This window comes from Lutjanus erythropterus, chromosome 4 (genome assembly GCF_056507025.1).
Source record: "Lutjanus erythropterus isolate fLutEry1 chromosome 4, fLutEry1.hap2, whole genome shotgun sequence".
NCBI classification, from domain to species: Eukaryota; Metazoa; Chordata; class Actinopteri; order Lutjaniformes; family Lutjanidae; genus Lutjanus; species Lutjanus erythropterus.
This window is the reverse complement of record NC_139320.1, coordinates 20,727,422-20,741,082: the sequence shown is the minus strand read 5'-3', so window position 1 is coordinate 20,741,082 and position 13,661 is coordinate 20,727,422. Positions and strand designations below refer to the sequence as shown.

General features: G+C 38.7%; 1 protein-coding gene across 1 annotated transcript in view; it reads left to right on the top strand.

Moving 5' to 3' along the window:
- The window catches only part of veph1 (ventricular zone expressed PH domain-containing 1), an 84,463-nt gene that overhangs the window by 55,578 nt on the left and 15,224 nt on the right, over nt 1–13,661 (top strand). The window contains exon 11 of the mRNA XM_084716382.1: nt 7,759–7,876. Within this exon, the coding sequence (XP_084572508.1) occupies nt 7,759–7,876 (118 nt within the window). The remainder of the gene's footprint in view (nt 1–7,758; nt 7,877–13,661) is intronic.

Genomic DNA, 13,661 nt, shown 5'->3' with positions numbered 1-13,661 from the left:
GCAGCTCCTGTCCAGCATCACCTGCCCTGCTGCTCCCTGGTGTGCATGGATGAGGTGTCTGACAGCACATTTCCATCACTCTATGTGGAATAAATTATTGATACTGTTTTTAAGAACTGTATTTAATGTGTATCAGTGACATCTGGTGGATAACCTATAGGTTCAGCTTTGGCAGTGACTGCTAAGTAAGCAGGGTAGACTCAAGGACGGACTATTATCGTCTCTTTTTGCTTTAAAATAGGTTCAGTCTCATTTTCCGGAGAGCACCAACATAAACCACAGACAAGACAAGAGAGGGGGAGAAGGTCACGACCTTTCCCTTCATCCATATGCTCTGCATTTCCTATTTTCTGCCTCTGCCTCTCTATTAGTATTAGCTTCACTCCTGTCACTGTCAGCCAATCAGAAACACATGTACTAGAAGACGAGGAGAGAAGAGATGCAAAAGGGAGGAAAGCTGATGACATATATGAGGCAGAAAAAGTTTGCGATTGTCTTTGTTCTGACAGGGAGATTTAAAGGGAGCCTATAGGACTTAATGAGACTTCAGAGATCTAAAGGGACTCGTGTACGACCAGCGATAACTCAGTTTAGTAGCTTTATGACACAGAGATAATAGAAAGTTGGTGTGAGTGAAGATGAGAAGGATGGTGGGATGCAAGAGCTTCAAGAACAGGCAGCAGGGAGGAGGTAAAGGATGGATGAGAGATTCTCAGGAGCAAAAGGTTTACAAAGATACAATAAAAAGGTAATGAGTTTAAAGCACGGAAAAAGTAAAAAAAAAAAGAGTTGAAGGGTCTGTCAGACTTTAAGAGATAAAACTGAGATTGAACATAAATCAGCCACATGAAACTGGAGAGCTGCACCATCATTGCGTTTAACAGAGAGAAATCAGTACAAGGGAGGAAAGTGAAGTGGTGGTGAAAGAACAATAAAGGAAAAGTACATTATGGATTAAAAATGGGTGGGATTAGGATGAACATAATCATAAAGCATGAGAGAAAAATGGAGGAAGAAAGAGGGGACTGGGGATGTAATGAGAAGAGAGGACAGTGAGAGTTGGATGGATGGAGGGATCAGATGAAATCCCACAGACTATCCCTTTACTTTACTCGGCAGCTGAGAAACAAGACGCGGCAACTTCTTCTTGTTCAGTGTTTATTCTTGGGCAAACAGTACATTTACTGCCACTAGACAACTTCACTGCTAAACTTAATTCCCTCTGCTCTGATTGCCAACACGTCTGCTCTGATCATCTGTTTTTACCATCACTTTTACTCATCCACACACACACACACACCCACACACACACACACACACACACACACACACACACACACAGACACACACACACTGCTGTGCTTATGCCACATTCATGCATCATGTTGATGGAAAAATGGATCAGGAGTATTCATACATTCCAAAGTTAAACTGCACAGCAAATTTGGCTGCCGACACTTTGAAAGACACAGACAATATGGAGCCGATATAGACAGATGCTTTATCGTGGCGTCAACAAGGTTGTCATGTGAGCGTGATGTTGGCATGACGTTTGCGGTCTAGACAAGGTGTAACTCCACAGTTCATCTCTACATAGTTCACTGCCTTTTCAGCTATTATTTTCTAACAGGTATAATGTGTTTAGAATAAAATCTCTGAACTGACTTTAAGTAGAGAATTTAGATCATATCAGGCAATGATTTAAAATAGATATTTAGATATTTAAGCCTGTGGTCATCTGAATTATTATGGTAACAAACCTCTTTTTCTTTCTTTCTTTTTTTTTTTTTTTACATTTTGGCTTCCCCTGGTATCTCACGTGTTTAATATCACAGTGCTATGAAGAATGTGTAATTCCCTCAAGCAAACTCTTACAGGAAGTTTATAAAGGGCTCAATATGTTTGCGAGAAAGCCCTCAGGCTACCTAAACCCTTGTGGACTAACCAGGAATATGCCAAAGAGCGAGACTTAAGACTAAAAATAAAATAAAGGTAGACAAAAATCGTGAAGACTAAAGACTGACGAAGATGTGAAAATGCAGAATGAAGGGAGGGTGGTGGGAATGAGGAGGAAGAGGTGGCCATTGATAGAGGGATTTTTGAGAGGTATTATATATTTCTCACAGAAGCTGTGACGAGAAAAGAGGAAGAGAAAGAGGCTTGAGAAATGATGGGAGGATGAGCAAAGTGGAAGTGTAGATACTTGACAGGTATTGTTTCACCTTTTGTCTCTCTTGTACCCAGACTGAAAGCGTTTGTTGAAACAACTTTGGTGGAGATAAAGTTTCGTGCAGGAAGGGGATGAAGGAGAAAGGCTGAGTACCAAGAGATAAATACTGTAAATAAAGCTAAAGACGGAGCTGAGTCTGAGATTAGATAAAGACTTGGAGAAGGAAAAGACAAAACGGAGGCAGGATGTGAAGAAGAAAGCAGGAGCTGAGGGAGCGAAAGGCCTTACAGGATCTGGTTTACATGAGAGAGTTGTTGCCTCCGTCTGTGCCTGTTTGAAATGGCTTATAATGTCAGGACCCCTGTTTTTCTCATACATTTCTACCCAGACAGAAGATAAATGTCAAGAGAGACAGAAATAAATCCTTTGCTTTGTTTATTGCCTTCATCCATCTCTCCTCCACTCCCCTTTTCCAACACTCCCACTTTTCATCCACTCGCCTTTCTCCTGACTTACACTCCCCTCGCTACTCCACTTCCTGCCTTCACCTCCCACTGTTCTTCCTCCTGTCTCTCTGTCTCTGGGTAAGTTTATTCAGGAAACTTCCAAAAAGCCCCTCAGACGTCCTCTTTGTCTCTTCTCGTCTCCTCTCCTTTCCTCACTATGCCTTGTTTTTGGATTTATGTCTACTTTCTCTCAGAGCTGCAACAATTAATTGATTATTTTTAATCAGTTATGAAGTTAATCATCAAGTATCTTTAGTTTGTGGACAAAACAAGACAGTTGATGTCATGTTGGGCTTTGGGAAACACTGATCAACATTTTTACCATTTTCTGACATTTTATAAAACAAACAGCTAATTGATTAATCAAGAAAATAATCGACAATGCAAATAATCATATCATATTTTGCAGATATGTAACAGCTCTCCGTTGTCTGCCAGCAGTCGTCGTCAGTCGTGAAGTTACAGTCTTGCATCTTTATCAAATTATAATGATGGTCTACATGCAGTGAAAGGGGGAGAAGAGGGTGAGGTACATAAAGAGACAGAGGGAGTGTATTGAAAGGGTAAAGGGGGTTACATGAGGATAGACGGATTATATTCAGAATCACATAATCCAGCCATTGTTTCTTCATGTCTTTATTGAATCCACTTCTCTGATCCTGATGAGTCAAACATGGACTTGTGTTTGTCCACATCAGCCTGTTGCCCGGCTGCACATTTGACACTCTAAACATTTTCCTAAAAGCTCATTTAAACCATATACAAATCAGTCGTTCTGTGCATTCTGGCCTGTCAGCTGTGTGTTGTTATGTAGTGAACCCGGCACACACAGACTGTAGTTTGAGGTTTTCTCTTCATAGACTCAGGAAGTAAATCTACCTGTATGCACTATTACTCATTTAACTCTCTTAGTGATTCATTTCTAAATGAGTTATCCAGCAGATTTGGACATTTTCTTCACTGATTAGTTCTTTTTCAAACATTGTTCCTCAACTTCTGACTCACAGTCTGTCTTTCATCATCTTTCTGCTTCAGTCTTTTCTTTGCTTGTAGATTTTTAGGGAATAGATGATTCAGATCAGCTTTGCTTTGTAATCAGTAAACAATGTTACAGTTATTTTAATGACCTTGGCTTAAAAGGCATGAATTGGATTGTCTAATCCATATTTGTTTTATTGTCTCTCAAAGCCAAAACTCATTGGAATGAAGTTGAGTGGAAAATCCAAAGTTATTCAATGAGTAAACGTCAAGAACAGTTCATCTTTGTCAGCCTCAAGTGGCAACATTGTCTGTTTTTCCAGGCGCAATTAGACTTTAATAACTGTTATCTGTGTTGCATTATTTCCCCTGAATGAGTAACCTGGATTCAACTTTTTGTCACTAATGCTGGCCCCACACTAGTGGATTATTATTGAGACTGTTAGGAACAAACCATCTGCCCGAATGATCCTGTAGTGTGAGAGATTCACAACATAACCTTAATGTTACTGACCGGATAAAAGTCTGTATCAAATCCAGAACTTGAATTCCTGTTGTGTGAAAGGAACAGTGATGGAATATTGTGCAGAAACCCACAATAGCCGCTGAGAGCGAGCTGACCAGGAAACGCAGCAACCGGTTGTTGCGTACATGAAACAGTATACATGTTTCCGTCTTCTCATCCGTGTCTTCATTCACTCTGTACTACCTGCTCAGCACCAAGCAGCAGACGGACACTGTTATCGATCGGCTGGTGAACAGAGTGGAGCATTTAGCAGCTGAAGAGTCAGATATTTCCCTCAAGAGTTGGTGGGGACCAAAATGGAGCTAGAAGAGAGGGAATAGTGGACTTGAATGATAATCTCTGTAACTGCTCAATGTGTAAATAAGAAAAACTGTTTGCTAACATGTTCACCATATCGGATTAAAAGGTGTAAATGTTATGTTCACAACTTGTTTCTGCTGCCCCCAAGTGGCCTAAAATATTTTTTATTACACTATACTGCAAGTAAAATTACGAGTATTATTATTATTAAGAGTATAATCAGCAAAAGATGCTTAAAGTATCAAACTAAAAATACTAATTCTGCAGAGAAATTGCCCTTGTGGACAATTTATATCTATACAATGGTTGTGAGAAGCAGATTTTCAAACTCGAGGCAAGATATCCTGAATTTTGGCCCCTAGTATGAGTCACACTTCCTGACAACACACCCTGAATCCCTCATTTCTCTGTCTTTCAGTAGACCTTTTTTTGCCTGATAAATGCTAACATCTTGTAAATACCACACCCTCTATTTGTAAGGCAGGCTGTCCACCATAATTTTTTTAGTCAAAACCCGAAACCAAGACAACCTTGATGACATCATTGCAGTTATTGTCACAGACTTCAGAAAGCTCTCTCCAGAGCCACATGAAGAACTGTTTTCATAGAACTGCTCCTTGTGAAGAATAAACTGAATTTCTTGTGCAAAATTGTTGCAGTGCTCCTTTAACTACCTTACCATTTAGTAGTTAAATCATTACAGATGTATTGTATTTTATAAGCTCAGATCAAAATATGTTTTTCACATTAAATTCTAATCTGTAAAGTAACTAGGCTGAACTAAATAAATAATACGACTAAATAATACAATATTCCCCTCTGAAGTAGAGTGGAAGTATAAACTAGTGCAGCATGGAAATAGTTAATTAAAGTATAAGTATGTCAAAATTGTACTTAAGTAGAGTGTTTGAATAGATATACTTACGCAGGTACATAGTTGTGACAATTTGTAGATGTTTTATTTTCTCTCTCTTGTTTTCTCTGTCCAGTATCCCCCCCCCCCCCCCAGTAATCATAATCAGGATTTCTCACCGTTGCAGCATGTGTCTCCTGAAGACCGCATGGTCCTGTGAATTGTGTCCAAATATTAATGTTCATGTAAACCCACAGATGGCCCGTCTCTCAACCACACGTGGTCCTGGTTTATCTGCATCTGCAGGCAAAGCCCTTTGACCTCAATTATTTAAGTTGTAACAACACACAGAAAGCTGATTTATGGATGCATCCAAACTCTCTGACGCTCTTTTAATCAAATGTGCATTTGTTCAAGGCCGCTACTCTGTGTGTGTGTTGGAATTGTGTGTGTTTCATGGGAATATGCACATAAAAACAGCTTTCACATTTATATCCTCGCTCATTAACATCAAGGACCGAGGGGGCACTGGTCTAAAGGTCAAACACACTAGTAGTTCGGTCGTTACGGCTACCTGTTTTTCTTACATTCCTTCAAATCCAGCTCCCTCTAGGCGTTTCGTGTGAGTCTTCTTAAATGGATCATCAGAAAATGTGAGAGGACCGCAGTGGGGTCAGAGTTCAAGAGAAATGATGAAGCAGAGTTTCCTGCCAGGTTGGTGGTCAGGATATTTGAACTATGAATTCATTTTGGAGAGATTTGGTTAAACTCTGCAAATGCAGTTCTAACACACACACACACACACACACACACACACACACACACACACACACACACACACACACACACACCCACACACACGCACGCAGAATAACTGCATCTTTGTCATGAAGACTGATGACAGTAATCCATCATCTCCTTAAATGTTGCCGTTTTTCTCCCGACCAGCCTGAGATAAATATGTATTATCTCAAGAGTTTAAGTGTCACTGGAGTGTGTTTGTGTGTATTTAGAGTGAAGCATAACTCTTACCATGTGCAGGGGGTCTTCAGGGATTTGGAAGGGGGGTCTTGGTTTCCACTGCTTTTTATTTTCACACACACTCACTCACTCACTCACTTTTTCTTTCTGGTTTGACACAAAACTTTACAATGATGGCCCATTAATTAACATTAGTTAATGCAGTAATAAGCATGAAGAACTAAATTAATAAATATTAATTAATGTGTCTAGTAATCATTTACTAATGGTGTCCATGTTAACCATTGTATTAATGCCTAAATTATTGAATTGTTTATAAAGCCTCTATTAGCATTAGTTAATACTGTGATAAGCATTAGCGAACAGTTAATTAGTGCTACAATTAACATTAAGTAACCTTAACAAATGTCTCTTGTTAACATTTATTAAAGGTTACATGTTAATTGGGGTACTAACTAATATTAGTATATGGCTGATATAATTCATCATACAGTCATTCAAGTTCACAGTTAAGCCATTTCAGTCTTTATGAATGTGTATTTAAGAGTAATAATTGCCCATGTACTTGTCCATCCTCCAATTTAGGACTTATTTTTCTTAAATGTTGAGATCATTGGACCCAATCCATCGTCTACATGTTGGCTGTTCCTTTGTCTTCATGTAGATATTCATTAATTATTGTTACATATAATCGTTACTTAACTATAATTAACTATGCATTAATGCTAAATAAGCATTACTTAACCATTATTAAGTACGGGTTAATGCTCTTTGTGACCCTTATTGACAGATGAAAACATGTTTCCCTGAAGTCACACTTTATAAATGCATATGGATGCTGAATAAACATTACTTAGCCATAACTATCAGCCATATATTAGTTAGTACTCCGATTGTAATGAAATGTGAACATCTGTAATGAATTTTAACAAGAGTTATTAGTTAAGGTTACATAATGATTATTATAGCTCTAATTAGCTGTTAGGTAATGCTTATTATGGCATTAATTAATGCTAATAGCATCTTTATAAACTAATGCATGAATTAATACCATAGTTATCATGAACACATTACTAAATGATCACTAGACACATTAGTTAACTATTGATTAACTGTTTTAATTTAACTAATGTTAATTAATGGACCCTTAGTGTAAAGAAGTAAGAACAGTCACATACTGTCAACTTTGAGCACTTTCCTATCCACTTGTCAAAACACCCCCCCACGACTCTGTTTTATTCAAGTGTCCCAGTACGTCATGACAGTAACTGTCCAGTAACTGAAGCAGCTAAGTGGAACTCAGCCATTTGTACTTGCGCTTTTCCTGCACGTCAAAATATGTTGTGTGAAAGGGGCCTATTGTCAGTATTAATAAAAACATACCAACCAGAAAGTTTAAACATCGGCACAGGACAGTTAATAAATATTCTGTTTTGTTCCTCAGGACCTGGACAGTCTTCAGATTCAGCTGGAGGAGGTGCGTTTCTTTGACCTGTTTGGCTACAGTGAGGAAGAGGGAGGCTGGCTCTGCTTCATGTGCAACAACCCTGAGAAGGCCACAGGTACAAACACACACTCTCTCTCACACACACACACTCTGTCTCCTCAACAAAAGCCCACCTATATCTAACCATGATTAGAGTACAACATAGTTTAGTGTGCATGCTTAATCAAGTCGGGTTCAAGTCTGTTTCAGTTTCAGATTTAAAGATTGTTTTCTTGGCAGTAACATTCTCCATTGTATCAGCTTCACAAAACTGTAATTTGAAAATGTAATTACAGTTTTTCGCAATTGTTTAAACACTAAACCCCATTCTTTGAACCAAACACTCACTGCCCTAAACCCAGTCATCGAATAATTCACTCTTTTTCCAAAAGTCTACACACATTCTTAATGTCGAAGACACACTTTGCACTGTGATGCACTTCTGTTGCAGAATGGTAAACACTGGCAGTACAAGATGAAATGCAGTGACTGAAATATGAAACTCATGAACTGAATCCCTAAACCAAGCATGCAACATTACAAGCTCAGACACTCAGTTTTCAGTTCACACAAATCACACATTTTGCAAAACACTGCACACAGTTCTTTACACAGGCACATTCAAAATTACAATAAAATCTTGTGTTCCTTTGGAAAGCTATGGCAATCCAAATACCAGTTACCAATAGGCAACACCCAATCCTTTATTGGATTTATTTATTGTATCAGTAAACATCAGAAGTTCACAAGACCTGGATATGAAAAAGTTCTTGCTAAAAGTCAGTTAGTTACTTTGAATCTAACATGGCATGCTGATGGATATAACCAAACAAAATCAATAAATTTATGACCAGAAGAGTTTAATGAAGGTGAGGCAGGGAGGAAACACACAAATAAAATAAGATGGCACATATTAACAGTCACACTTCGCTGTGGTTTCCTCTGAATTGATCCAAGCTGTTGTCATCTTCTTTAAACAGAGCAATGAACAGAGTGGCATTTTAAAGGGCTTTTCTTTCATTTTCAATCATTTCACCAGCTTTCTTGAGCTCCGTGGGATGCTGTCACTCAAAAGGTGAATAATCTTTTCCCAGAACAGTCAGGGAAAACACTGCAAAGGGCAGCTCTTGTCTTTAATAGCTGCCAGTCGGACTTTGCTGTCATTATGAGGGGTCACTGCAATCAGTCAGTCACTGACTCTGAGTTGTGAGTCGTTTATTTTGGACCAGTGACCCCTCTTCAATGAGCACTTTGTCCGGATGAAATCAGACCTAGAATAGTGACCAAATCCTTAAATCACATTTAGATTGTTGTGTGTGTACACAGCTCTACGCCAGGTCTCACAATGAACTGCTTTCCCCAGTGTCCCATAACTGTCTTGAATTTTACTTCCACTCATCACAGACTTAACAACCATCGTCTCAAATTTAAGTTCTTTTTTTTACGTTCAACGTAATAAATATAGTTTAATTACTTTGTTTTGGTAACTTGCATCACTTCATTGACTCACTCTTCTTCACCACAGAAGTTCTGCGATTTCTGTATTTATGTATGAATAAAAATTTAAATCACACTACAGTACACACTTTCTCTCACAGGAAATGATTTGTCTTCATTTTGAACACTATGACAGTGTGTGAGCATGCATGTGACGTAGCGGAGAGTTCGTCCTGGTGTCAGTGGCCACTTTTTCAATTTAAACTCCTAACAATCAAGATTATGTATACTTCATGATGCCACAATGTAATAATTTCATTTCTGATAAAAGTCTCTACTGTTCCAGACATTATTTTTATTGTCCCTGGGACAACGGGACGTCCATTCTCCTGAGGACAAAAAAAATTGTTGCTCTACACTGTGAAGACTTAAAAGTGTGTAAAATGTGACTAACACAGAAAAACATCTGTAACTCTTTCATACACCTCTCTCACATGCAGTGACTCCTCACAGCTCAGCCCTGATTTACACCGTTAAGCATCTCTTCCCTGCTGCCCCTCACTGGTTTCTTCTTCTGACAAACAAAGAAAGCACGAAGAAAGTGTGCGTACGTGAGCGGTGTGACAGTAAATTTACAGAGTCTATAAACTGAAGAGTGACAGTTTATCCTTAGGAGGGAAAATGTAACAGAGTTTGGGGAAAGGGGGCTTTAAATCTGCATGTGTCACATGGAAGCAGTTATTAGTTATATAAGAGGAGGCAGAAGAGGGCAGTTTGTGGCAGATGATGTGTCCTGATGAAGAAATATGGAGGCAGTAGAGAGAGGGCGGGCAGGAGGTAAAAAATGATAAGAACTCGCTTCTGAGAAAGTGCGCTTGAAATCGGGGAAGGGTGGTGTCACTAATAAGTAGCTGTAAAGCTCCGTCCCAACAAGCACCCTGATGTTTTCAGGACCTGCTTTTTGATGACAGCTAATAAGACGGCGGCCAGTGTTTCCCAGAAAGTGAAAACCCGAGGCAGGAAGGAAAGAGGCAGAACGGATGCAGTTAAAGTTTAGTGAGAGCATGTGTGTGGTTATATTTATGTTTATGCGCTTTGGAGGGAGAAAAGTTCAGATTTTAGATGATTACCACATCAATATGTAGCAGATTTTAATCATAATGTGATAATAATGAGAAACTCGGTTTATGTGAGTTTGGGTAATTTTGAGATCTCAAGGAAATAAGGTATCAATTACTCATGAAATTATGTCACAATCACAGCATAATCATTGTGTAGTGTTCAGTTACTTCCTAAATGGCACAACATAAATAATAAATAAAATTTAGAAAATGATTAAAATGGACTAGAATACTGAATAAAGATTAAACCAAGTATTTTCAAAGTCTGAGTGCGTGAGCCTCCCCTGAGACAAAGCTTGGAAAAAGTCTTCCTCCTACCCCCTTTCAGTTTACCTGCTTAGTTTCATTCAATTTCTGGATGCCTCTAGGATCAGTTTGATCCCATAGCCACTCAAATTGAGCCAAGAGATTGACATTTTGAGCCTAATATAGTTGTTTTACATAATGTCAGATTACACCAAATACATAAAAAAAGGTCTGTGCAAAAGCATTTATTAGTTTCTGACTCTGGGAAAAAATTCCCCCCAAACTACTGAATGTCTTAACTGTCTCTGTAACCAAATCACACATATTGAAGTTACTCTATATGATCTCATTTTGATAACTAATGTAATACTTAATGTAATATTCACTTCCATTCACTGAGCCTCCCCTGAAACTGCCGCTCCTGGGGAGGACTGCCTCCCACTTTAGATTTAAGGTACCCTGTGGGGTTTTCTTGCACACAAAAGTGTGTTTACAGCTTCTTACTAAAGACATTAGACGTCACATTGGCCTTTGAATTGTACGTCAGTGTTACTGGCATATTGGTCCCATCGAGACTGGCCTGTAAACAAATACTGGGGAGCTGCAATTTTTCTGGATAAAAAGCAGTGTAAAATTTACATTTCTCGACTGATTCCAAAGAGTCAGCAGTAGGTCAAAGGGGTTGATGAGATGTCTATGTATATACTGTATGTCAGTGTTTAAATCCATGCCAGCTATTTGTTTTCTTTCCTCCATTTGTTCGTACATTGGTACATTTCCTGCCACATTCCTGCGACCGACCGTTGATCGGTGCAATATTACAAGGACTTCAGTTTAATGAAGCAGTTCAGCGTCACTGTTTTTTTTAACTGGTTTGAGAAGCTCAGTCTCACACTGCATGTCAGAGTTAATAATAAACTGTTCCCAGCATTAGAGGAAATGTTCAAGTATGATTAGGGCTAATTCCAATAAGATTATTGCCCTATTTTCCACATGTATCCTGCCATCAGTTCTGATTTTTAAGTTTTATGTCATACTTCAGTGTTCATTTCTGTTGCCAAACAAAACACGTTCTTTCCCCATAATAATAGTCTGCATGGAAATCAACAGTATAAAACTTTATAACGGTGTTAGATATGTTAGAAAACAGGTAGAAAGTAGAGGATATTTGAAAGCCTGCTAAGCCATCAGTCAGAAAATGTTTACCAGGAGTTACACAGTCAAAACATCTGAGAAAAGCTCAAACATGAAACCTGGTTTGGTCTGGAGTGGTAGGTGACGAAATGCCTCCCCACATTTTTTAGCACAATGTGAGCACTTGGACGAACACCGCACACTGTCCAAATGTTTCCGCAGTCATCAGCATTCAAGATATCAGATGATTTAGTGAGTGATGAATGATTTCAAGCATTCAAGTGGAATTAAGATCTGTTTGGTTTATTTATATTGAAGCTGTCATTAAGCTTTTCACTTTCTGTTTCGTTGTCGTCACCTGTTTCTTCAAGCACACATGCACAGATGTAAACACACACACAGACGCGTCATACCGCCCGATACAAACGGTACAAAAGCCAAATGAAAGCCGTTCCTCCAGCTCTGTAATCACTTAGCCAGCTGAATGACTGCAAGGAACAGATGATTACCTTTTTGACTCATGCCAGTCGCTTAAATCTCAGAGAAGGAGTGGCGGTACTTTCCCTTTGGGACTGTGCGAATGGAATGTATTGACTAAAATATTTGTGTTCTCATGGCCTCGGATGGCCCTGCTGCTTTTCATGTCTGTATCCAGTAAACTAAAAGGGTTAGTTCACCAAATGTATCCAGAAAGTTCAGTGTATTTTCTAAGATTCTTCCAACAGTGATACCAGTATCAGAAAATGCCTCCGATACAGCCAAAAATGTTAGTCTATGCACCAATCTGACCCCTCATAATTTATCAACCCTAAAAAAAAAGTGCTCTGCTGTGTTCCTGCGGCATCTCCAACAAATTTTTTTTCCCCGAGGATGAGAGATCTGTATCGTTCATGTTTTATAAATGGTTTAATATTAGCCAGCCATATAACAACGATATCACATCCATAAAGAGATAGTAGTATACAGCTGTTAAAGCATAATGATAATTAATGTATAGTTTTTATTCACTGGTATCAGATCAGTGGTCGGTATCAGTCAGTTTGCAAGTTTTCAGTATCAGAATCAGTATTGGGAAGGAAAAAATGGTATCACAACACATCTAATATTTTCTTACTCACCCTTCATAGTGTCTAACCAAACTCTGGTTTTCAGATTTCTGCCATGATGTTATTGATATGTTTTTAATGTATATGGAACTGGAGACAAAGGATTTATGTACATTTTTAATTGCCAGAGGGGCTCTGTAGCGCCTCCTGGAGCTCATTTGTTCAAACTGGCTGAAGAGAGGATGAGAGCTATCTGCCAGGATGCTCCAAATCTTCTTCTTCATCCGTTCTATAAAAAGTGGACTCAAGTTGGACTTATGGGATTTGCCAATTATTTTGCTTCCCATTGACACAATCCCGGAAAATCTACAATTTTAGTTTATTAATTATTATTAATTCTTTGCCCTTGATCATGTTAATTTCTAGCCATGTTTGAAGGCAGATTGGCAGTTTAACCCAGCTGTCACTGATTATAAATCCATTAGAAAAAACACTGAACACTTTTTATTGGAGCTGCATTCAGCATTTAGCAAACAACAAGTTTCTGTGAAAACAGAAACTGTGACATAAAAATCAAAACAAAACAATCAGCATGTCTTTATATCACCAAGTGTAGGTGAAAATATGTCTTTAAACCAATACTATGTCTATTTGTCAAATTATTTTCCAAATTAGTGCATCAATGTGAAACCTGGGCTCATTAAAAGACATTAACTATCCACCATCCATGATTTAAAACACACAGAGCAGAGCCCCTCTGCACCAAAGTCAGGCTCAAATGCACCTCCTGTAACTGCAGAGCTTAAATCACCATCATTAAAGCTGTTCAGTTAGTTAACAAACACGTGAACACAGTCAGCTGTTTACAGGGAGCTTC